Here is a 26,124-nt window from a genome sequence, read left to right as displayed (position 1 = left end):
TAAAGGGTCTGAATACTTATCTAAATCTTTTTTTAAATATAAATTAGTAAAAACGTGTTTTTGCTTTGTCATTATGGGGTATTGTGTGTAGGTTGAGGGGGAAAAAAAACTAAATATATCTATTTTTAAAGCGGTAACGTAGCAAAATGTGGAAAAGGTAAAGAGGTTTGAATACAAACATCTCTACAGATACAGAAAGGAGAGATGGGGTTTAGACATCTCTACATAGATAAAAAGGAACAGGGGACACATTTATCGATTCCACCTTACTTGAAGACAGCATGTATACTGCTTTACAACGGTTCAACTTAAAGCCCATTTATGGCCATTCCAGTGCCTGCATTGGCCTTAGAGCATTTCCTGCGATGCAGCCTCAGCAGAAGTCAGCACGTTCACACCTACTCTGCTTTCTCAGATCAGAGCTGTTGTGAATAAAGTTATCAAGGAAGTGAGTTTGTGTTTGTACAGGACGCACCGCCCCCACATACGTCAACAAATCGTAGGGTGCTATACGAAGCACTACGCATCGTTTCAACATTTGGGAGGCGCATGGCGATATGGTAGGGAGCTTGATTTGCCCTTCTCAAACCTCTGGAGGCTCCGCAATTGCGTCACACCCTCTGTACACAGCCTCGAGCTTCCCGGATCAAGCATAAAAATGGGCTTTTAGACATCTCTACAGAACACAGAAGAACAGACATTTCTTGTTGTTCAGTTTTTTAAATGGATTGTGTGTGTGCCTGTGACATTTTTCTGTATTGTTAGGATCTAGTAACATGAGCATTTCACTGCACCCATTATAACATCTGCTTAACTGTGTATGCAACCAATAAACTTTACATTTGGAAGGAGAGTGGCTGAACATTGGTCTACAAAAACACTAATTAGAAATATTATTTTCTAATAAAAACATTTTTTTAAAGTAATAATTCACCTTTGACGGCATCGTGAAGACTGTGTAGACAGGCAGCCAGCTGGGTGAAGACAGCAGAGGAACTGCTCTGGGGAATGGCGTCCCGTCGAACACCTGGAAAACAATGTGAAAACATTACTCCAGAGTAGCGCACTGCATCTCAGTGCAAGAGGCATTACTATAGTACCTGGTTCGAATCCAGGACGTAGCACATCCGACTGTGATTGGGAGTCTCATAAGGCAGCGCACAATTGACCCAGCGTCGTCCAGGTTTGGCCGTCATTGTAAATAAGAACAAATTCTTAACTGACTTGCCTAGTTAAATAAAAAAAAATAAACTACTGTCTATACCAAACTTCCAACCTGAAACTGTACTGGAGCTACCAGATATGTAATATCAGACCCAGTAGGGTCCAGAGAAAATTACCCCAACTCAGCCCAGCATCCGCTAGACCATTACATTGTCAGAAGGAAACTGAAATGAGTCTGCTGCCTCCCTCTCCTCTAGTTCCCTATCAGTCAATAGGAAAGGATCCTCCCTCTGCTCTAGTCCTACAGACAGTAGCTATTCAATTTGTTGAACAGGTTAGTTATCAAGGCTAAAGATTTCAAATACACGATTCAAGATCGTATATAAGACACAGCAAATAATTTTCCTCCACTTTGACCCTAGTCACTTTGTAAAGCCAGTAAGATGATAAACAGTGCACCCGGATATTCAGATCCATTCACTTTTTCCACCTTGTTGCGTTACAGCCTTATTCTAAAATTGATTAAATTGTTTTTTCCCCCCTCAATCTACACACAATACCCCATAATGATAAAGCAAAAACAGGTTCAAACATTTTCGCAAATACACAGTTTAAGTCAGACGTTTACATCCACCTTAGCCAAATAAATTTAAACTCAGTTTCTCAATTCCTGACATTTAATCCTAGTAAATATTCCCCGTTTTAGGTCAATTAGGATCACCACTTCATTTTAAGAACATGAAATGTCAGAATAATAGAGAGAATTCTTTATTTATTTCACCACATTCCCAGTGGGTTACACATTTACATACACTCCATTAGTATTTGGTAGCATTGCCTTTAAATTGTTTAACTTGGGTCAAACGTTTTGGGTAACCTTCCACAAGCTTCCCACAATAAATTGGGTGAATTTTGGCCCATTCCTCGTGACAGAGCTGGTGTAACTGAGTCAGGTTTGTAGGCCTCCTTGTTCGCACATGCTTTTTCAGTTCTGCCCATAATTTTTTTCTATGGGATTGAGGTCCGGATTTTGTGATGGCCACTCCAATACCTTGACTTGTTGTGCTTAAGCCATTTTGCCGCAACTTTGGAAGTATGCTTGGGGTCATTGATCATTTGGAAGAGCCATTTTCAACCAAGGTTTAATGTCTTGATGTCTTGATGTTGCTTCAATATATCCACATCATTTTCTTCCCTCATGATGCCATCTATTTTGTGAAGTGCACCAGTCCCTCCTGCAGCAAAGCACCCCCACAACATGATGCTGCATCCCCTGTGCTTCATGTGATGATGGTGTTCTTCTGCTTGCAAGCCTCCCCCTTTTTCCTCCAAACATAACAATGGTCATTATGGCCAAACAGTTCTATTTTTGTTTCATCATACCAGAGGACATTTCTCCCCATGTGCAGTTGCAAACCGTAGTCTGGCTTTTTTAATGCTGGTTTTGGAGCAGTGGCTTCTTCCTTGCTAGGCGATATAGGACTCTGTGGATATAGATACTTTTTACCGGTTTCCTCCAGCATCTTCACAAGGTCCTTTGCTGTTGTTCAGGGATTGGTTTGCACTTTTTCGCACCAAAGTACATTCATCTCATGGAGACAGAACGAGTCTCCTTCCTGAGTGGCATGACTCCAACCTAAGTGTATGTAAACGTCCGACTTCAACTGTAAATATATAATCACATTTACATTCAACCTCTTACTCAGTACTTTGTTGAAGCCCCTTTGGAAGAGATTACAGCCTTGAGTCTTCTTGAGAATGACACTACAAGCTTGGCACACCTGCATTTGGGGAGTTTCTCACATTCTCTGCAGAACTTCAAGATCTATGTGTCTGTCTATCCCTGTTCTCTCCTCTCTGCACAGACCATACAAACGCTCCACACCGCGTGGCCGCTGCCACCCTAATCTGGTGGTCCCAGCGCGCACGACCCACGTGGAGTTCCAGGTCTCCGGTAGCCTCTGGAACTGCCGATCTGCAGCCAACAAGGCAGAGTTCATCTCAGCCTATGCCTCCCTCCAGTCCCTCGACTTCTTGGCACTGACAGAAACATGGATCACCACAGATAACACTGCTACTCCTACTGCTCTCTCTTCGTCCGCCCACGTGTTCTCGCACACCCCGAGAGCTTCTGGTCAGCGGGGTGGTGGCATAGGGATCCTTATCTCTCCCATGTGGTCATTCTCTCTTTCTCCCCTTACCCATCTGTCTATCGCCTCCTTTGAATTTCATGCTGTCACAGTTACCAGCCCTTTCAAGCTTAACATCCTTATCATTTATCGCCCTCCAGGTCCCCTCGGAGAGTTCATCAATGAGCTTGATGCCTTGATAAGCTCCTTTCCTGAGGACGGCTCACCTCTCACAGTTCTGGGCGACTTTAACCTCCCCACGTCTACCTTTGACTCATTCCTCTCTGCCTCCTTCTTTCCACTCCTCTCCTCTTTTGACCTCACCCTCTCACCTTCCCCCCTACTCACAAGGCAGGCAATACGCTCGACCTCATCTTTACTAGATGCTGTTCTTCCACTAACCTCATTGCAACTCCCTCCAAGTCTCCGACCACTACCTTGTATCCTTTTCCCTCTCGCTCTCATCCAACACTTCCCACACTGCCCCTACTCGGATGGTATCGCGCCGTCCCAACCTTCGCTCTCTCTCCCCCGCTACTCTCTCCTCTTCCATCCTATCATCTCTTCCCTCTGCTCAAACCTTCTCCAACCTATCTCCTGATTCTGCCTCCTCAACCCTCCTCTCCTCCCTTTCTGCATCCTTTGACTCTCTATGTCCCCTATCTTCCAGGCCGGCTCGGTCCTCCCCCTCCCGCTCCGTGGCTTGACGACTCAATGCGAGCTCACAGAACAGGGCTCCGGAAGGCCGAGCGGAAATGGAGGAAAACTCGCCTCCCTGCGGACCTGGCATCCTTTCACTCCCTCCTCTCTACATTTTCCTCCTCTGTCTCTGCTGCTAAAGCCACTTTCTACCACTCTAAATTCCAAGCATCTGCCTCTAACCCTAGGAAGCTCTTTGCCACATTCTCCTCCCTCCTGAATCCTCCTCCCCCTCCCCCCTCCTCCCTCTCTGCAGATGACTTCGTCAACCATTTTGAAAAGAAGATCGACGACATCCGATCCTCGTTTGCTAAGTCAAACAACACCGCTGGTTCTGCTCACACTGCCCTACCCTGTGCTCTGACCTCTTTCTCCCCTCTCTCTCCAGATGAAATCTCGCGTCTTGTGACGGCCGGCCGCCCAACAACCTGCCCGCTCGACCCTATCCCCTCCTCTCTTCTCCAGACCATTTCCGGAGACCTTCTCCCTTACCTCACCTCGCTCATCAACTTATCCCTGACCGCTGGCTACGTCCCTTCCGTCTTCAAGAGAGCGAGAGTTGCACCCCTTCTGAAAAAACCTACACTCGATCCCTCCGATGTCAACAACTACAGACCAGTATCCCTTCTTTCTTTTCTCTCCAAAACTCTTGAACGTGCCGTCCTTGGTCAGCTCTCCCGCTATCTCTCTCAGAATGACCTTCTTGATCCAAATCAGTCAGGTTTCAAGACTAGTCATTCAACTGAGACTGCTCTTCTCTGTATCACGGAGGCGCTTCGCACCGCTAAAGCTAACTCTCTCTCCTCTGCTCTCATCCTTCTAGACCTATCGGCTGCCTTCGATACTGTGAACCATCAGATCCTCCTCTCCACCCTCTCCGAGTTGGGCATCTCCGGCGCGGCCCACGCTTGATTGCGTCCTACCTGACAGGTCGCTCCTACCAGGTGGCGTGGCGAGAATCTGTCTCCTCACCACGCGCTCTCACCACTGGTGTCCCCCAGGGCTCTGTTCTAGGCCCTCTCCTATTCTCGCTATACACCAAGTCACTTGGCTCTGTCATAACCTCACATGGTCTCTCCTATCATTGCTATGCAGACGACACACAATTAATCTTCTCCTTTCCCCCTTCTGATGACCAGGTGGCGAATCGCATCTCTGCATGTCTGGCAGACATATCAGTGTGGATGACGGATCACCACCTCAAGCTGAACTTCGGCAAGACGGAGCTGCTCTTCCTCCCGGGAAGGACTGCCCGTTCCATGATCTCGCCATCACGGTTGACAACTCCATTGTGTCCTCCTCCCAGAGCGCTAAGAACCTTGGCGTGATCCTGGACAACAAACTGTCGTTCTCAACTAACATCAAGGCGGTGGCCCGTTCCTGTAGGTTCATGCTCTACAACATCCGCAGAGTACGACCCTGCCTCACACAGGAAGCGGCGCAGGTCCTAATCCAGGCACTTGTCATCTCCCGTCTGGATTACTGCAACTCGCTGTTGGCTGGGCTCCCTGCCTGTGCCATTAAACCCCTACAACTCATCCAGAACGCCGCAGCCCGTCTAGTGTTCAACCTTCCCAAGTTCTCTCACGTCACCCCGCTCCTCCGCTCTCTCCACTGGCTTCCAGTTGAAGCTCGCATCCGCTACAAGACCATGGTGCTTGCCTACGGAGCTGTGAGGGGAACGGCACCTCAGTACCTCCAGGCTCTGATCAGGCCCTACACCCAAATAAGGGCACTGCGTTCATCCACCTCTGGCCTGCTCGCCTCCCTACCAATGAGGAAGTACAGTTCCCGCTCAGCTCAGTCAAAACTGTTCGCTGCTCTGGCTCCCCAATGGTGGAACAAACTCCCTCACGACGCCAGGACAGCGGAGTCAATCACCACCTTCCGGAGACACCTGAAACCCCACCTCTTTAAGGAATACCTAGGATAGGATAAAGTAATCCTTCTCACCCCCCTTAAAATATTTAGATGCACTATTGTAAAGTGGTTGTTCCACTGGATGTCATAAGGTGAATGCACCAATTTGTAAGTCGCTCTGGATAAGAGCGTCTGCTAAATGACTTAAATGTAATGTAAATGTAATGTCAGGTTGGATGGGGAGCATTGCGGCACAGCTATTTTCAGGTCGCTCCAGAGATGTTCGATCGGGTTCAAGTCCGGCCACTCAAGGACATTCAGAGACTTGTCCCGAAACCACTCCTACGCTGTCTTGGCTGTATGCTTAGCGTCATTGTTCTGTTGGATGGTGGACCTTCGCCCCAGTCTGAGGGCCTGAGGCCTCTGGAGCAGGTTTTCATCAAGGATCTCTGTACTTGTTCCATTAATCCTTCCCTCAATCCTGACTAGTCTCTCAGTCCCTGCTGCTGAAAAATATTCGACAGCATGATGCTGCCACAACGCTTCACCGTAGGGATGGTGCCAGGTTTTCTGCAGCCGTGAAGCTTGGCATTCAGGGCAAAGACTTCAATATTGGTTTCATTAAACCAGAAAATCTTGTTCCTCATGGTCTGAGAGACTTTAGGTGCCTTCTGGCAAACTCCAAGTGGGCTGTCATGTACCTTTTACTGAGGAGTGGCTTCAGTCTGGCCACTCTACCATTAAGGCTTGATTGGTGGAGTGCTGCAGAGATGGTTGTCCTTGTGGAAGGTACTTCCATTTCTAGACCTCTGTCAGAGTGACCATCGGGTTCTTGGTAACCTCCCTGACCAAGGTCCTTCTCCCCCGATTGCGCAGTTTAACCGGACGGCCAGCTCTAGGAAGAGTCTTGGTGGTTTCAAACTTCTTCCATTAAGAATGATGGAGGCCACTGTGTTCTTGGGGTCTTTCAATGCTGCAGAAATGTTGGTATCCTCAACACAATCCTGTCTCAGAACACTATGGACAAGCCCTTCAACCCCATGGCTTGGCTTTTGCTCTGATATTGGTGTCTGAGAAAGCACCTCGAGGCTAAAATAGATACATAGACAAAGACCCCTGCAGGGGTGCAAATAGATAAGAGGCAAGTCAGACACTGTAAGCCACACGGGAATGGAAGATTACTGCTGTGCCCTTAGAAAACACAGGACTTTTTCCCCCTGCAAGTTTGTACAACTGTATATGCATGGGCTTGGACTCGTGAGTAGGTGTTGACGTAGGCAGTTACATCACTCGGGGTTGACTGCAAGCATATTAAAGCAACTTTGACCTGTTTTATGTTGCAGAACTTACTCTGAAACATATGTGCGGTGTTTCCATTGTCAACATGTCTGCAATTGCATTAAATGTTTTATTGATTTACTTAAAGATATTGTCTGACTGCTGATTTCACCAATAAACCAATGATTGACAAGAAACAAGGAACCTACCCCAACAATAAGCACTGTCAACTCTGGGACCGTAGACAGGTGTGTGCCTTTCTAAATCATGTCCAATATATTGAATTTACCACAGGTGGACTTCAAGTTGTAGAAACATCAAGGATGATCAATGGAAACATGATGCACCTGAGCTCAATTTCAAGTCTCATAGCAAGTGTAATTTGTCATGTGCGCCGAATTCAACAGGTGTAGACCTTAGTGAAACGCTTACTTACAAGCCCTTACCCAACAATGCAGTTAAGAAAATACAACAACAAAAAGTAAGCGATAACAAATCATGAAAGAGCAGCAGTAAATAACAATAGCGGGGCTATTTACAGGGGGTACCGGTACAGAGTCAATGTGCGGGGGCACCGGTGTCGAGGCAACTGAGGTAATATGTACATGTAGAGTTATTAAAGTGACTATGCAAAGATAATGCATTGCCATTTGATTAGATGTTCAAGAGTCTAATGGCTTGGGGGTAGAAGCTGTTTAGAAGCCTCTTGGACAAAAACTTGGCGTTCTGGTACCACTTGCCGTGCGGGGATCTTCCTCTGACACCGCCTGGTAGAGGTCCTGGACGGCTGGAAGCTTGGCCCCGGTGATGTACGGAGCCGTACGCACTACCCTCTGTAGTGCCTTGCGGTCGGAAGCCGAGAAGTTGCCATTCCAGGCAGTGATGCAACCAGTGTTCTCGATGGTGCAGCTGTAAAACCTTTTGAGGATCAAAGGACCCATGCCAAATCTTTTCAGTCTCCTGAGGGGGAATAGGTTTTGTCGTGCACTCTTCACGACTGTCTTGGTGTGCTTGGACCATGTTAGTTTGTTTGTGATGTGGACACCAAGGAACTTGAAGCTCTCAACCTGCTCCACTACAGCCCCGTCGATGAGAATGGGGGCATAGTCGGTACTTATTTTCCTGTAGTCCACAATCATCTCCTTTGTCTTGATCACATTGAGGGGGAGGTGGTTGTCCTAACACCACATGGCCAGGTCTCTGACCGCCCTATAGGCTGTCTCATCGTTGTTGGAGATCAGGCCTATCATTGTGTCGTCATCAGCAAACTTAATGATGGTGTTGGAGTGATGCAGTCATGAGTGGAAGGAAGATGACCGAGCATGCACCAGAGGGGCCCCTGTGTTGAGGATCAGTGTGGCAGACGTGTTGTTACCTACCTTTACCACCTGGGGGGGCAGCCCGCCTGGAAGCCCTGTATCCAGTTGGAGAGGGAAGTGTTTAGTCCCAGGGTCCTTAACTTATTGATAAGCTTTGAGGGAACTATGGTGTTGAATGCTGAGCTGTTGTCAATTAATAGCATTCTCACATAGGTGTTCCTTTTGTCCAGGTGGGAAAGGGCAGTGTGGAGTGCAAGAGATTGCAGCATCTGTGGATCTGTTGGTGCGGAATGTAAATTGGAGTGGGTCTAGGGTTTCTGGGATAATGGTGTCGATGTGAGCCATGACCAGCCTTTCAAAGCATTTCATGGCTAGATGTGAGCACATGCTCGGAGTACACGTCCTGGTAATACATCTGGCCCTGTGGACTTGTGAATGTTAACCTGATTAAAGACCTTACTCACTTCGGCTGTGGAGAGCGTGGTTACACAGTCATCCAGGAACAGCTGATGTTCTCATCATGCATGTTTAAGTGTCATTTGCCTCGAAGCGATCATAAAGTTATTTAGGTTGTCTAGTAGGCTCATGTCACTGGGCTGCTCTCGGCTGTGCTTCCCTTTGTCGTCTGTGATATTTTGCAAGCCACATCTGATGAGTGTCAGAGTAGTATGAGTAGAGATTTTTTACATTTATTTTAGTCCTGTATTGACGCTTTGCCTAAAATAAATTTTAGAATAAGGCTGTAACGTAACACAATGTGGAAGTGTATTGGTCTGAATACTTTCTGAAAGCATTTCCTAGGTTAAGCCAGTGGGCTGAGATACAGTGCTTTCAAAAAGTATTCATATCCCTTGACTTATTACACAATTTTGTTGTGTTACAGCCTGAATTTAAAATGTATTAAATAAAATGTTCTCCCCTCACCCATCTACACACGATACCCTATAATGACAAAGTGAAAACATGTTTTTAGAGATGTTTGCAACTTTATTGAACATTAAATACAGAAAGACCTAATTTACATGAGTATTCACCCCCGAGTCAATACTATGTACAGGCACCTTTGGCAGCGATTACAGCTCGAGTCTTTCTGGGTAAGTCTAAGAGCTTTCCACACCTGAATTGTGCAACATTTTTTCCCCATTATTCTTTTCAAAATTCTTCAAGCTCTGTCAAATTGATTGTTCATTATTGCTAGACAACCATTTTCAGCTCTTGCAAAAGATTATCAAGTAGATTTAAGTCAACTTTAACTCGGACACTCGGTAAGCAACTCCAGTGTAGATTTGGCCTTGTGTTTATGTTATTGTCCTGGTAAAAGGTGAATTCCTCTCCCAGTGTCTGGTGGAAAGCAGACTGAACCAGGTTTTCCTCTAGGATTTTGCATGTGCTTAGCTCTACTCTGTTAATTTCTATCATAAACTCTAGTCTTTGCAAATGACAAGCATACCAATAACATTATGCAGCCACCATCATGCTTGAAAATATGTAGTGGCACTCAGTAGCGTGTTGTATTGGGTTTGCAACAAATATAAGTAGATTTCTTTGCCACTTTTTTTGTTGCAGTTTTACTTTCGTGTCTCATTGTAAACCAGAAGCATGTTTTGGATCAGGTTTTCCTCTAGGATTTTGCCTGTGTTTAGGTCCATTCAGTTTCTTTTTATCCTGAAAAACACCCCAGCTGTTAATGATTACAAGCATACCCATAACATGGTCACATTTTCTGCAGTATTATGTTAGTGCCATATTACAAACAGGATGCATGTTTTGAAATATGTTTATTCTCTACAGGCTTCCTTCTTTTCACTCTGTCAATAAGGTTGGTATTGTGGAGTAACTACAATGTTGACACATCCTCAGTTTTCTCCTATCACAGCCATAACTGTTTTAAAGTCACCATTGGCCTCATGGTGAAATCCCTGAGCAGTTTCCTTCCTCTCCGGTAACTGAGTTATGAAGGATGCCTGTATCCTTGTTGTGACTGGGTGTACTGATACACCATCTAAAGTGTAATTAATTACAAAGGGACATTCAATGTCTACTCTTTATTTATTTTTAACCCATCTACCAATAGGTGCCCTTTTTTGTGAGGCATTGGAAAACCTACCTAGTCTTTGTGGTGGAATCGGTGTTACAAATTCACTGCTCGACTGAGGGACCTTACAGATAATTGTATGTGTGGGATACAGAGATGAGATAGTCATTAAAAAAATCATGTTAAACTATTATTGCACACGGAGTCAATGCAACGTATTACTTGATTTGTTAAGTAAACATTTACTCCTGAACTTATTTAGACTTGCCATAACAAAGGGCTTGAATACTTATTGACTCAAGACATTTCAGCTTTTCATTTTTAATTCATTTATAAAACTGTTTAAAAACATATTTCCACTTTGACATTATGGGGTATTGTGTGTAGGACAGTGACAAGAAATCTAAATTGAAACCATTTGAAATTCAGTCTGTAACACAACAAAATGTGGAATAAGTCAAGGGGTGTGAATCCTTTCTGAAGGCACTGTAACTCCCTAGCTAGGGCCAGTGGGATGATACAACTCCCTAGCTAGGGCCAGTGGCATGATACAACTCCCTAGCTAGGGCCAGTGGCATGATACAACTCCCTAGCTAGGGCCAGTGGGATGATACGACTCCCTAGCTAGGGCCAGTGGGATGATACGACTCCCTAGCTAGGGCCAGTGATACATGATACGACTCCCTAGCTAGGGCCAGTGATACATGATACGACTCCCTAGCTAGGGCCAGTGGGATGATACGACTCCCTAGCTAGGGCCAGTGGGATGATACAACTCTCTAGCTAGGGCCAGTGGGATGATACAACTCCCTAGCTAGGGCCAGTGGGATGATACAACTCCCTAGCTAGGGCCAGTGGGATGATACAACTCCTGGCCTTAGCTAGGGTCGTATCATCCACTGGCCCTAGCTAGGAGTCGAGCTAGGGAGTCGACTCCCACCCTAGAGGAGTCGTATCATCCCACTGGCCAGCAGGAGACAATCATCCCACTGGCCCTAGCTGGGAGTGTCATCCCACTGGCCCTAGCTAGGGAGTCGTATCTCCCACTGGCCCTAGCTGGGGGCGTATCATCCAGTATCATCCCACTGGCCCTAGCTATCCCACTGGCCCTGCTCGTATCATCCCACTGGCCCTAGCTAGGGCGTATCATCCCACTGGCCTTAGCTAGGGAGTCGTATCAGATACGACTCATCAGAGACTCCTAGCTAGGGCCAGTGGGATGATAAGACTCCTAGCTAGGGCCAGTGGGATGATACGACTCCCTAGCTAGGGCCAGTGGGATGATACGACTCCCTAGCTAGGGCCAGTGGGATGATACAACTCCTAGCTAGGGCCAGTGGGATGATACAACTCCCTGGCCTTAGCTAGTATCATCCCACAGCTAGGGGGGTATCATCCCACTGGCCCAAGGGAGTCGTATCATCCCACTGGCCCTAGCTAGTCGTATCATCCCACTGGCCCTAGCTAGGGAGTCGGTCGTATCATCCCACTGGCCCTAGCTAGGGAGTCGTATCATCCCACTGGCCCTAGCTAGGGAGTCGTATCATCCCACTGGCCCTAGCTAGGGAGTCGTATCATCCCACTGGCCCTAGCTAGGGAGTCGTATCATCCCACTGGCCCTAGCTAGGGAGTCGTATCATCCCACTGGCCTTAGCTAGGGAGTCGTATCAGATACGACTCATCAGATACGACTCCTAGCTAGGGCCAGTGGGATGGCCAGCTAGGGCCAGTGGGATGATACGACTCCCTAGCTAGGGCCAGTGGGATGATACGACTCCCTAGCTAGGGCCAGTGATACATGATACGACTCCCTAGCTAGGGCCAGTGATACATGATACGACTCCCTAGCTAGGGCCAGTGATACATGATACGACTCCCTAGCTAGGGCCAGTGGCATGATACGACTCCCTAGCTAGGGCCAGTGGCATGATACGACTCCCTAGCTAGGGCCAGTGGCATGATACGACTCCCTAGCTAGGGCCAGTGGCATGATACGACTCCCTAGCTAGGGCCAGTGGGATGATACGACTCCCTAGCTAAGGCCAGTGGGGCCACAACTCCCTAGCTAAGGCCAGTGGGGCCACAACTCCCTAGCTAAGGCCAGTGGGGCCACAACTCCCTAGCTAAGGCCAGTGGGGCCACAACTCCCTAGCTAAGGCCAGTGGGGCCACAAACTGGGGCCACAACCTAGCTAAGGCCAGTGGGGCCACAACTCCCTAGCTAAGGCCAGTGGGGCCACAACTCCCTAGCTAAGGCCAGTGGGGCCACAACTCCCTAGCTAAGGCCAGTGGGGCCACAACTCCCTAGCTAAGGCCAGTGGGGCCACAACTCCCTAGCTAAGGCCAGTGGGGCCACAACTCCTTAGCTAAGGCCAGTGGGGCCACAACTCCCTAGCTAAGGCCAGTGGGGCCACAACTCCCTAGCTAAGGCCAGTGGGGCCACAACTCCTTAGCTAAGGCCAGTGGGGCCACAACTCCTTAGCTAAGGCCAGTGGGGCCACAACTCCCTAGCTAAGGCCAGTGGGGCCACAACTCCCTAGCTAAGGCCAGTGGGGCCACAACTCCCTAGCTAAGGCCAGTGGGGCCACAACTCCCTAGCTAAGGCCAGTAGGATGATACAACTCCCTAGCTAAGGCCAGTAGGATGATACAACTCCCTAGCTAAGGCCAGTAGGATGATACAACTCCCTAGCTAAGGCCAGTAGGATGATACAACTCCCTAGCTAAGGCCAGTAGGATGATACAACTCCCTAGCTAAGGCCAGTAGGATGATACAACTCCCTAGCTAAGGCCAGTAGGATGATACAACTCCCTAGCTAAGGCCAGTAGGATGATACAACTCCCTAGCTAAGGCCAGTAGGATGATACAACTCCCTAGCTAAGGCCAGTAGGATGATACAACTCCCTAGCTAAGGCCAGTAGGATGATACAACTCCCTAGCTAAGGCCAGTAGGATGATACAACTCCCTAGCTAAGGCCAGTAGGATGATACAACTCCCTAGCTAAGGCCAGTAGGATGATACGACTCCCTAGCTAAGGCCAGTAGGATGATACGACTCCCTAGCTAAGGCCAGTAGGATGATACAACTCCCTAGCTAAGGCCAGTAGGATGATACGACTCCCTAGCTAAGGCCAGTAGGATGATACGACTCCCTAGCTAAGGCCAGTAGGATGATACAACTCCCTAGCTAAGGCCAGTAGGATGATACAACTCCCTAGGTAAGGCCAGTAGGATGATACAACTCACTAGGTAAGGCCAGTAGGATGATACAACTCACTAGGTAAGGCCAGTAGGATGATACAACTCACTAGGTAAGGCCAGTAGGATGATGTAGCTGTGTAGTTTGTCGAACACTGACGTGATTCTCTTCATGCCACTCTGCAGCTCCTGGTTCTTAGAGATGAGAGAGGAGGTACACAAAGGAGCCCTGCACTCTTCCTCCAGACTGGGGGGAGAATAGAGGAGGATGAGGAGGAAAATACCCACCCACCCCGTTAGATGTAAATACACACATACACACACCTATAATGTAAAGAATACAGACCTTTTGAGCTGGTATGGTAGAATCTTCTGCAGAAAGTGGGTGTAGGATGTGAAATGATCAGCAAAGTCCTTCAGTTTCCCCACAGTCTCCAGTACTGTTACTGTGTCCTCTGTGATGCTCTGGTGTAGTTGCACTAGTCCTTCCTCCAGGGGGCGCACATAGGCTGCATTCTCATGTAGATACTGGGAGAACTGGGGAGAAGAGAACATCTTACGTACTTCAGACGAAAGCACATATTGTTGTAAGTCACTATGGATAAGAACATCTGCTAAAGGACTAAACATTTTAACATGTAATATGTTTAAAGCGGCAAATCAGCAGTATAAAACAATAAAGCTTTGTCCCCACCACTAATTGGGTAAAAAAGCTGAGAGAGGGGCTGGAGAAATGTAACAACTCAAATTCGTAGACAGAGCTATAGATGCAAAGACTGGGCATCCATGATATCAACATTATAGTTTTAATCATGTTCTGAGGCTATATAGTGTTTGTTAACATTAACTGTTTGCAAACATTTGAGTAAACAAGCTTATACTCTGGGTTCTCAAGGGGTACAACAGTTGAACTAAGCAAGAACCAATAGGTATAGATTATTAATTTACAAGTCCAAAAATGGATGTACTAATTGCTGTTGGTCCATTTAAAGGATGTCGAGGTGAAGACATTGTGTGTGTCCTCACCTTTTGGTTGAGTGGTGAGATGGGTTCGATAGAGGAATCCAGGGGGTAGATGTGCACCCTCTGCTCTGTGTAGGAGTGGAAGTTTAACAGAGCCACCACCATGTCCTGGACGAAGCCTAAGGCCTGACCTGCCACATCTCGGGCCTTCAACTGGAGGAAAGGACAGGGAGCGAGAGAAGATTACTAACAAAACACTGGACCACATATTCACGCTGACAATGGAGGTTTGAGAACCATCTGTTCTATAAAATTCAAGGACATAATTGAAAAATACTGGATATTACTATAGGGCTTCCTCTCACCTGGTGTCTTTTGTTGTGTGGTGGAACATTGAGGCTGTTGTAGTCACTGAATTCTGGAGAAAAAGGGGGGGGGTTTAAAGGAGAGATTTCAGGGTGACAAAAAAGTTGAAATGATTTACTTACTAACTGGCTTAAAGCAGTTTAATGCACCGAATGACGGCATGTCATCGCGCTGTACTTCATATAGCATTTTTATAAGGACTAAGTAAGTCATCTATCTAACCAGGACACTGAGCAGAGAGGAGAACAGGGCTCTAGCGTTGGACTTTAGACAGTGCTTCAGTGTGCCTCTTCCTACAGCATCAGTGAGATAGATGTTAAAGAGATTCTCCAGTGCTTCAGTGTGCCTCTTCCTACAGCATCAGTGAGATAGATGTTAAAGAGATTCTCCAGTGCTTCAGTGTGCCTCTTCCTACAGCATCAGTGAGATAGATGTTAAAGAGATTCTCCAGTGCTTCAGTGTGCCTCTTCCTACAGCATCAGTGAGATAGATGTTAAAGAGATTCTCCAGTACTTTTGTATACTTTTTAGTTCTGGAAGTAGTGGTCACGAGACAAAAATGGTCCCAGAAAATGGTGTACTTCGTCACATGAACAGATATGCACCACGTCATCGTTCTCTCTCTGCTGTGTGTGCATCTTGCTGGCTGTCACTCAAAATGGCGAAGGGCTGAAGCTCATTGGCTAGAAATCTAATTGCTAGGGGGCTAGTCCACGTCGGGAAAATGACACGGCACATCTTCCAGTTAACAGTCACTTTCAAACTAGGGATTTAATGGTTAACTGAGGTTAGACAGTAATTCTGCTCAGATACTGAACAAAAATATAAACGCAACATGTAAAGTGTTAACCCATGTTTCATGAGCTTAAATTAAAGATTCCAGAAATTGTCCATACGCACAGAAGGCTTATCACAAATTCTGTTTGTGAGCATTTCACCTTTGCCAAGATAATCCATCCACATGACAGGTGTAGCATATCAAGATAATTACAAAGGTGCACCTTGTGCTGGGGACAACACTGTAAAATGTGCAGTTGTCATATAAACAACAAATGTCTTAAGTTGAGGAAGCGTGCAATTGGCATGCTGACAGCAGGAATGTCCACCAGAGCTGTTGCCAAAGAATTTAATGTTCAATTCTCTACCATAAGCCGGCTCCACGGTCGTTTTAGAGAATTTGGCAGTACGTCCAACCAGGCCCTCACAACTGCAGACCACGTGTAACCACGCCAGCCCAAGACCTCCGCATCCGGCTTCTTCACCAGCAGGATCATCTGAGACTAGCCACCCAGACAGCTGATGAAACTGAGTAGTATTTCGGTCTGTAATAAAACCCTTGTGGGGAAAAACTCATTCTAATTGGCTGTGCCATACTCCCCCAGTGGGTAGGCTTATGCCCTCCCAGGCCCAACCATTGCTGAACCCTCACCCAGTCATGTGAAATCCAAAGATTGGAGCCTAATTTATTTATTTCAATGAACTGAGTTCCTTATATCAACTCTAACTCAGTAGAACTGTTTTAATTGGTGCATGTAGCGTCTATATTTTTTGTTCAGTATAGATTACACATGTATGAACTACACATTGACAAATCCAGCTCAAAGCGGGAGGTTTAAAAAAAAAATACTTAGTCGCCAACGTTCCAGAGCATGTCTTTAAGTGTAATATGGCATTATTCACCAAAATATGTAATTCACTAACATTAGTAGTATATACATGTACATGTGCTCTCAAATAATTCACAATCAGTGATGTTTCACAGTTGTGTTCATTAGATCACACACCGCAACAGAAAACAACAAATGAGTAGTTCTTATTGGACCCATCCAGGTAGTCCCTCACTGTTTCAGTCTGTTGTCTTCCGCTTGGTTCCTAATGAACACTATCCGGGGTCGGTGTTTGTTGCATAGTGACCTAGTACTCACTGGTGTCGTTGAAGGGCACTTTCTCCTGGATGACACAACTGCTCTGTTTCACCTGTCTGTTGAGCTCTGACTGACACTTCCTCAACTGCTGCTGACTAGAGAGAGGACAGCAACACAATTAGACCCAACCAAATCATGTGAAGTCAAATAATTATTTGACACATAGGGAGGAATTAACAAAAAAAACAGAGCAAACTAGAATGCTATTTGGCCCTAAACAGAGAGTACACAGTGGCAGAATACCTGACCACTGTGACTGACCCAAACTTAAGGAAAGCTTTGATTATGTAAGACTCAGTGAGCATATCTTGCTATTGAGAAAGGCCACAGTAGGCAGACATGGCTCTCAAGAGAAGACAGGCTATGTTCACACTGCCCACAAAATGAGGAGGACACTGAGCTGCACTTCCTGACCTCCTGCCCTATGTATGAACATATTAGAGAGACATACTTCCCCAGGATTACACAGATCCAAAGAATTTGAAAACAATCCCAATTTTGATAAACTCCAATATTTACCAGTGAAGAACACCATTGTAAATACAACCCATATTTGTTTATTTTCCCTTTTTTTACTATTTGCACATCGTTACAATACTGTATATATACTCAATATGACGTCTGTAATGTATATTCTTTTGAAACTTCTGTGAGTGTAATGTTTACTGTTCATTTTTGTGATTTATTTAACTTTGGTATATTATCGGCTTCCCTAGCTTTGGCAAAGTTAACATACATTCTCCATGCCAATAAAGCCCTTAAATTGACATTGAATTGAGAGAGAAGAGGATGGAGGGAGGGGAGAGCAGAGGGAAGGAGAAATAGTCAACGACCGCTCAGTGACCATACTAAATGCGACCCCATTCACAACAACCCACATATGCATTATTCTAACCCTCATTATTGCTTCATTTTAAGTCCTCTGCTATAGAAATATAATAAGGTTTTTACCATTCCTCTGTCTGAACTCTGCACTCATTAGATTCCCTCTCCAGAGTCTGGGATTTCACCTGTAGGACACAGCAAATGGCATCATGTATTACATCATCAATAACACATTCATGAGTTTAGCCCCTCTCTTCCTCCTTCAATTATTCCCCCTCCCTCACCTCTAGTCTAGCCTGGGCACTCTGCAGTCTCTCTATAGTGTCCACGTATTTGGAGGTGAGTCCGTCCACTACTCTCCCCACCTCCCCTCCCTCTCACCTCTAGTCTAGCCTGGGCACTCTGCAGTCTCTCTATAGTGTCCATGTATTTGGAGGCGAGTCCGTCCACTACTCTCCCCACCTCCCCTCCCTCTCACCTCTAGTCTAGCCTGGGCACTCTGCAGTCTCTCTATAGTGTCCATGTATTTGGAGGTGAGTCCGTCCACTACTCTCCCCACCTCCCCTCCCTCTCACCTCTAGTCTAGCCTGGGCACTCTGCAGTCTCTCTATAGTGTCCATGTATTTGGAGGTGAGTCCGTCCACTACTCTCCCCACCCTCTCACCTCTAGTCTAGCCTGGGCACTCTGCAGTCTCTCTATAGTGTCCATGTATTTGGAGGTGAGTCCGTCCACTATGGCCTGGTGCTGTTCGTGGTCTCTCTCCAGCTCCTCCAACTGGACCTTCAGCTGCAAGCCCTGCTGGGAGGGGGAGTCCTCTTTGTTCTGGTGGAGAGAAAGTACCTTTGAGATTCACTACATTGCAGTCGAACTGATGAGAATCACTGATCGACAAATGAACTTTGCATCTCAAATGACATGTCTGATTGTGGGGTGTACCCTATTCCTTGTCTAATATTTGCCATTTTAACAGGCGCCTTTATCCAAAGAAACTTAGTCATGTGTGCAAACTTTTTACCTATGGGTGATCCTGGGAATCAAACCCACTATCCTGCCGCTGCTAGCGCCATGCCTTGACAACAGAGCAAGAGGACCAGTGTGTCTCTACCTTGCTCTTCTTGCCTTAACAACGGAGCAAGAGGACCAGTGTGTCTCTACCTTGCTCTTCTTGCCTTAACAACGGAGCAAGAGGACCAGTGTCTCTACCTTGCTCTTCTTGCCTTAACAACGGAGCAAGAGGACCAGTGTGTCTCTACCTTGCTCTTCTTGCCTTAACAACGGAGCAAGAGGACCAGTGTCTCTACCTTGCTCTTCTTGCCTTGACAACGGAGCAAGAGGACCAGTGTCTCACCTTGCTCTTCTTGCCTTAACAACGGAGCAAGAGGACCAGTGTGTCTCTACCTTGCTCTTCTTGCCTTGACAACAGAGCAAGAGGACCAGTGTGTCTCTACCTTGCTCTTCTTGCCTAATAACAGAGCAAGAGGACCAGTGTGTCTCTACCTTGCTCTTCTTGCCTTAACAAGAGCAAGAGGACCAGTGTGTCTCTACCTTGCTCTTCTTGCCTTAACAACGGAGCAAGAGGACCAGTGTGTCTCTACCTTGCTCTTCTTGCCTTAACAACGGAGCAAGAGGACCAGTGTGTCTCTACCTTGCTCTTCTTGCCTTAACAACGGAGCAAGAGGACCAGTGTGTCTCTACCTTGCTCTTCTTGCCTTGACAACAGAGCAAGAGGACCAGTGTGTCTCTACCTTGCTCTTCTTGCCTTGACAACAGAGCAAGAGGACCAGTGTGTCTCTACCTTGCTCTTCTTGCCTTGACAACGGAGCAAGAGGACCAGTGTGTCTCTACCTTGCTCTTCTTGCCTTAACAACGGAGCAAGAGGACCAGTGTGTCTCTACCTTGCTCTTCTTGCCTTAACAACGGAGCAAGAGGACCAGTGTGTCTCTACCTTGCTCTTCTTGCCTTAACAACGGAGCAAGAGGACCAGTGTCTCTACCTTGCTCTTCTTCTAACAACGGAGCAAGAGGACCAGTTGCTCTTCTTGCCTTGCCTTAACAACGGAGCAAGAGGACCAGTGTGTCTCTACCTTGCTCTTCTTGCCTTAACAACGGAGCAAGAGGACCAGTGTGTCTCTACCTTGCTCTTCTTGCCTTGACAACGGAGCAAGAGGACCAGTGTGTCTCTACCTTGCTCTTCTTGCCTTGACAACGGAGCAAGAGGACCAGTGTGTCTCTACCTTGCTCTTCTTGCCTTGACAACAGAGCAAGAGGACCAGTGTGTCTCTACCTTGCTCTTCTTGCCTTGACAACGGAGCAAGAGGACCAGTGTGTCTCTACCTTGCTCTTCTTGCCTTAACAACGGAGCAAGAGGACCAGTGTGTCTCTACCTTGCTCTTCTTGCCTTGACAACGGAGCAAGAGGACCAGTGTGTCTCTACCTTGCTCTTCTTGCCTTGACAACGGAGCAAGAGGACCAGTGTGTCTCTACCTTGCTCTTCTTGCCTTGACAACGGAGCAAGAGGACCAGTGTGTCTCTACCTTGCTCTTCTTGCCTTGACAACGGAGCAAGAGGACCAGTGTGTCTCTACCTTGCTCTTCTTGCCTTGACAACGGTGCAAGAGGACCAGTGTGTCTCTACCTTGCTCTTCTTGCCTTGACAACAGAGCAAGAGGACCAGTGTGTCTCTACCTTGCTCTTCTTGCCTTGACAACAGAGCAAGAGGACCAGTGTGTCTCTACCTTGCTCTTCTTGCCTTGACAACAGAGCAAGAGGACCAGTGTGTCTCTACCTTGCTCTTCTTGCCTTGACAACAGAGCAAGAGGACCAGTGTGTCTCTACCTTGCTCTTCTTGCCTTGACAACGGAGCAAGAGGACCAGTGTGTCTCTACCTTGCTCTTCTTGCCTTGACAACAGAGCAAGAGGACCAGTGTGTCTCTACCTTGCTCTTCTTGCCTTGACAACGGAGCAAGAGGACCAGTGTGTCTCTACCTTGCTCTTCTTGCCTTGACAACAGAGCAAGAGGACCAGTGTGTCTCTACCTTGCTCTTCTTGCCTTAACAACGGAGCAAGAGGACCAGTGTGTCTCTACCTTGCTCTTCTTGCCTTGACAACAGAGCAAGAGGACCAGTGTGTCTCTACCTTGCTCTTCTTGCCTTGACAACAGAGCAAGAGGACCAGTGTGTCTCTACCTTGCTCTTCTTGCCTTGACAACAGAGCAAGAGGACCAGTGTGTCTCTACCTTGCTCTTCTGGCCCTTGGCTTGGCTGGTAGCCAGTTCCTCCTGCAGCAGCTCTACTCTCTTAGCCAGCTGCTGGTTCCTGAAGGAGAGACTGTCCATCTCCTGCTCCACCTTCCTCAGGCTCTGCTCTCGCTGCTTCATCTGCTCCTGTAGTATATGGGTGGAGAAGACGCTCAGTGAGGGCTCAACACATACAATGCCATTGACTGAACGCTAGGGCTGTTGCAGTGATCGTATTATCGCCACACCGGCAATCGTGTCATGACCTCAGTCATATTCCATGTGACCATTGAGTCACTAATCTCCTCTATGCACTAGTAGTATCATGCATTAGTAGTACCAAACCTGCTAACTACCATCAGGTCGCTAATGACCTGGTGCTCAGGGCTCTATCGTTCCTCTAACCACTGATACATTTTCCCCCCACCTTTATTGAACCAAGTAGGCCAGTTGAGAACAAGTCAAATGGAAAATCTCCTCAAACACATCATCAAAACAGTGCCATGCTTTTAAAACACACTGTTAGGGTACATGTTTTACTTTACTGTGATCAATTTGAAGAAAGAAGTTCCACAGATTGAAAACATAGTGAAAGTTGTTTTTACCATCAAGGACCACTTTGGAAACAAGAGTTTGAATTAATACTTTCAAGTGATATCCTCTGGGTCCACATTGTACATTTTGTTCTATATGTCTGTAACCCAAAATAAATGCAATGCTCGTTGTAGATGTTTCAGAGCCAAACACAATGGACAGCATTTTATTTTTTTTACTATATTTAACTAGGCAAGTCAGTTAAGAACAAATTCTTATTTTCAATGACGGCCTGGGAACAGTGGGTTAACTGCCTGTTCAGGGGGAGAACGACAGATTTGTACCTCTCTAACCACTAGGCTACCCTGCCTAGGTGATGATTAATTCAAAGCATTTAAGACGTTGCATTTAGAAAAGCTATACGCATAGGCCTATATGAGAAGCCCAACATAAATCATTTAAAAATGTAACAATACAATGTATTATAGCCTACTGCATATTACACACAGCAGAAAAAAAACTGTATTTATTTATTTATGTCATCTTTGGTACATGATTGGTCTGGCCCCTACTCAAATGAAACTTATTCTAGTCATCCCCTTTGAGTGTGGACTGTATTATTATGCATACTGGATGGACTGGTTACCTTTTGAATAGCCTAGTAATAAGGCATTTTTATATTTTCATAATTAATAATCTGACACATTACCTTTAGACACAGAATATCTCACCACTGTGTTTCCTTCTCCTTCATTCCTTTCTCAAGCGTGCAGAGATGGGTTTCGTTGTCAAAACATCTTACTATCCATGATCCCAAAAACATTTCACTTGGTTTCCCAAATCAAGTATTGGGTAAATACGGGAACATGGTTGAAGAGCCCCTGGCATACAGAGTTTGGGCAGAATATCACCTGTCGCACAGCGAGAGCCTGTATGCTCCTCAAACAGTGGTGGATGCGTGGAGTGAAATAAGTGTCCTTATCAGCCCAGACATTTCTATATGCAGTCCTGTGTGAAGTGTCCTTATCAGCCCAGACATTTCTATACGCAGTCCTGTGTGAAGTGTCCTTATCAGCCCAGACATTTCTATATGCAGTCCTGTGTGAAGTGTCCTTATCAGCCCATACATTTCTATATGTAGTCCTGTGTGAAGTGTCCTTATCAGCCCAGACATTTCTATATGCAGTCCTGTGTGAAGTGTCCTTATCAGCCCAGACATTTCTATATGCAGTCCTGTGTGAAGTGTCCTTATCAGCCCAGACATTTCTATATGCAGTCCTGTGTGAAGTGTCCTTATCAGCCCATACATTTCTATATGCAGTCCTGTGTGAAGTGTCCTTATCAGCCCATACATTTCTATACACAGTCCTGTGTGAAAGCAGAGTTGATGGTTGCCACTAAAAAGAAGACCCCAGCTGCTTCTACATGTATTTCTCAGCTGCTCCCCTATAAAACCGGAGTAGCTTACCCATTAAATTCTCTGGCAACAGCGCTGTTGGAAATTCCTGCAGTCCGCATACCAACTGCACACTCATTCAAAAGTCATCTGCGTCATTATGTTCTGTGATAACACTGAACATTTTAGAATGTGCTTTTATTGTGCCCAGCACAGATGCACTTATGTAATGATCATGTTTAAAAAGCTTATTGATATGCCACACCTGTCAGGTGGATGGACTATTTTAACAAAGGAGAAATGCTCACTAACAGGGATATAAACACATTTATGCACAAAATGTTCCTATGAAAAATGGGACCAACACTTTTTTTTTTTTTACATTTACCTTTATTTAACCAGGCAAGTCAGTTAAGAACATATTCTTATTTTCAATGACGGCCCCTGAACAGTGGGTTAACTGCCTGTTCAGGGGCAGAACGACAGATTTGTACCTTATCAGCTCGGGGGTTTGAACTCGCAACCTTCCGGTTACTAGTCCAACGCTCTAACCACTAGGCTACGCTGCCGCCCTAAACATGTTACGTTTATATATTTGTTCAGTATATATTATTCTTACAATAAAATCCTATAATATAAAATAATGGCATGAGACTTTTAAACATATTCTCTACTAACTGAACAAGCCTACAGCCTATGACATGCCGCACAGCCAGAGAACATACAGTAGGCCAGAAAATACATTTTCTTCATATCATAATATTTCCTTAGACCTGACTAAAATAATGGATTTATTGTGACGGTGTATATTAAATGGATTTATTATACTTTTTAAAATGTAGATGTTGAAAAAGGCGCATCAGCAGCGTGTATGGTGGGGGTCTGGCGATGCTAAACATGCTAATTTGCGTGAGACCAGCAGTCATTTGCATGACAATAACTGGCTGACAACATGAGTGCCACAGCCCTACTGAATGCATACACGGCCTTTCAAGTCAATCTAAATTCCCTGTTTTTTGTTATTGAAATCATTGTTGGAGTGTCCCATTCCAGCTTATTTCCCCCTCGTTTCAGAAACCCTTTAACCAGGATTTCTGAGGGGAAAGGGAGAGATGAGCAAAACTATTCCAGTGGGCTCTGAATGGTTGTGTACCTTCAGAGAGGTGGAGCTAGCCTGCTCATCTACCACGCCCTTCTTCAAGACTTGGTTCTGGGCCCGGAGCTATGGAGACATGAGAGTACAGACACAGATGTAGGTCTACTACAACACACAAATGTCCAAAAGTTCACACAGACAAGCTCTAAAGACCAAAATGGCCAATTTGACAGTACAGGCCTTCAGCGTCAAAGCAAAGCAACATAGCTATTTTATGGATTTTGTGTGAGATTTCATCAATATTTCATGATTTAACAATAGAACGCCGCATACATGTTCTAAGGTTGGGTGAATAAATGTCACTAATTATTGGGCAACTACACACCACATATGGGAACATGCAATGTCAGCGCTTCTTCCAAATAACCGGATATGGGCCTGAGGAGGGGGGTGTGTCATTTCACAACAGCCAGAAAGGAAGCACCATGCATTTCCTCCACTGCCTGTCAGCTGACAAAGTGTGAGTCACGAGGATGGTTTTATATTAACCAAATCTAGTCACAAGTTAACAGACATTTATTGTAATAAATGTCTACAAAGGGTTTTAGGATGGGTACTACTGACATGGCTACCAATCCATTTTCTATGGTTAGGGTAACACGAAGGAGTTTACATTAAATGGCTGGCCATGTTTTACTCAGGCCGTGTAACATAGCCAAGTATAACATTGTGTTCAAGAGTAGTGGTTCCCAACCAGGGGTACTAGGACCCCTTTGGGTACTTGGCCTATCCACCGGGGATACTAGAAAAGACTCACTGGTAAAACGCACAACGGGGTAACGTTACTTCTGTGCAGTTTGTGGTACACTAACCGAAAAAGATTGAGAATCAATCGTTTAGGGTCGCTTCTGTTCAGGATTCACTTCCTGTCTGTCAATGAGTAGAGTACCAAACGTTAACTACCTTAATATATGCCATTTAGCAGACGCTTTTATCCAAAGCGACTTACAGTCATGTGTGCATACATTCTACGTATGGGTGGTCCCGGGGATCGAACCCACTACCCTGGCGTTACAAACGCCATGCTCTACCAACTGAGCTACAGAAGGACCACCAATCCATGAACGTTACATATTGAACCAAACCAACGTTAGTTACCGAGAATGATTCCGCAATCAGATTAAATAGCCAAGAACTTTGGCTAAAGATAAAATCAACAAGATGCCACTTACCTTAGAATACTCCTGGGCCAATTTGGTGTATTTGGATTGCAGGTCTGCAGCCATTGCTTTGGAAAAATAGATAGCGCTAGATAGAAAAACAATACAGTACGTATACAGTACGCTAGATGAATAACGTTATTAGTCTAACGTTAAATGACAGTTGGTGCCTGTGACTGAAAAACAGTATCGTGTAGGAAAGGTTGGCTAGCTACCTTAATCATTAATCTACCGTTAATCATCTTATTGAAAGGTAAAGCCGGATGTTATTAGGCTAGCTAACGTTAGCCACCTCGCCAGCAAATCGTCTCAGAAAAGCACCTATTGCAGGTTCATCACGAAGGGCTCGCTCACTAAAATAGGCTTTCGAAGTGGCCATGATGACTGACAGCCTTCGCCCTCCCTGAAATGAAGTCCAAATCCTTGTAAATGCTCATTCTTTGCCTATCCGCAAACCTGTCAAACACCGCCGAGGCTAGCGACTCCTCCCAAGTTCAAAGTTCAAAAATTGGGGGGGAAATTCATTGGGTAACGCTGACCTCTAGCGGTTACACCTACAAGACCCTTTTTATGTCAGCTTTGACCTTTCATACCACTATGCGATTTGTTAAATTAATCACGTTTTTAAAACTAGCTATATGTTTATGTGTGCAGGTGGCAAGTTCTGTTGTCCCATGCTTTCTCTTTTGGAGACATGCGTTGTCGTTTGAAATCCCTGCAGTGTTTAAAAAAAATAAAATCCCATTTGTTGATAGATTTTAATAATCCTCTATCGCCCAGTTTCTATTAACAGATGTTAATTCTGGAATGCATGAAGCTGTCATAAAAACTCCCATCATCTCTCAATTCAATTCAATTGAAGAGGCTTTATTAGCATGGGAAATA

General features: G+C 45.8%; 1 protein-coding gene across 4 annotated transcripts in view; it reads right to left on the bottom strand.

Moving 5' to 3' along the window:
* The window catches only part of LOC124038643 (protein phosphatase 1 regulatory subunit 21-like), a 47,739-nt gene extending 21,991 nt beyond the window's left edge, over window positions 1-25,748 (bottom strand). Inside the window, exons 1-12 of one of the 4 annotated variants that reach the window (XM_046354728.1) lie at window positions 25,455-25,748; window positions 25,252-25,327; window positions 24,077-24,145; window positions 20,994-21,140; window positions 18,424-18,582; window positions 17,886-17,944; window positions 16,935-17,029; window positions 15,010-15,062; window positions 14,708-14,857; window positions 14,028-14,218; window positions 13,792-13,928; window positions 935-1,027 (exon numbers count right to left, since the gene is read on the bottom strand). In XM_046354728.1, coding sequence (XP_046210684.1) covers window positions 935-1,027; window positions 13,792-13,928; window positions 14,028-14,218; window positions 14,708-14,857; window positions 15,010-15,062; window positions 16,935-17,029; window positions 17,886-17,944; window positions 18,424-18,582; window positions 20,994-21,140; window positions 24,077-24,145; window positions 25,252-25,305 — 1,207 coding nt within the window. In that variant the 5' untranslated portion in view covers window positions 25,306-25,327; window positions 25,455-25,748. Of the gene's footprint in view, window positions 1-934; window positions 1,028-13,791; window positions 13,929-14,027; window positions 14,219-14,707; window positions 14,858-15,009; window positions 15,063-16,934; window positions 17,030-17,885; window positions 17,945-18,140; window positions 18,191-18,237; window positions 18,303-18,423; window positions 18,583-20,993; window positions 21,141-24,076; window positions 24,146-25,251; window positions 25,328-25,454 lie in introns of those variants that run through there. The other 3 variants (XM_046354729.1, XM_046354730.1, XM_046354731.1) reach the window with 3 other exon arrangements.
* Between the last annotated feature and the right edge of the window lie 376 nt (window positions 25,749-26,124).

Source organism: Oncorhynchus gorbuscha, linkage group LG06 (assembly GCF_021184085.1).
Source record: "Oncorhynchus gorbuscha isolate QuinsamMale2020 ecotype Even-year linkage group LG06, OgorEven_v1.0, whole genome shotgun sequence".
NCBI lineage: Eukaryota > Metazoa > Chordata > Actinopteri > Salmoniformes > Salmonidae > Oncorhynchus > Oncorhynchus gorbuscha.
Note: the sequence above shows the minus strand (reverse complement) of the source record. Positions and strands in the feature narration are given on the sequence as shown.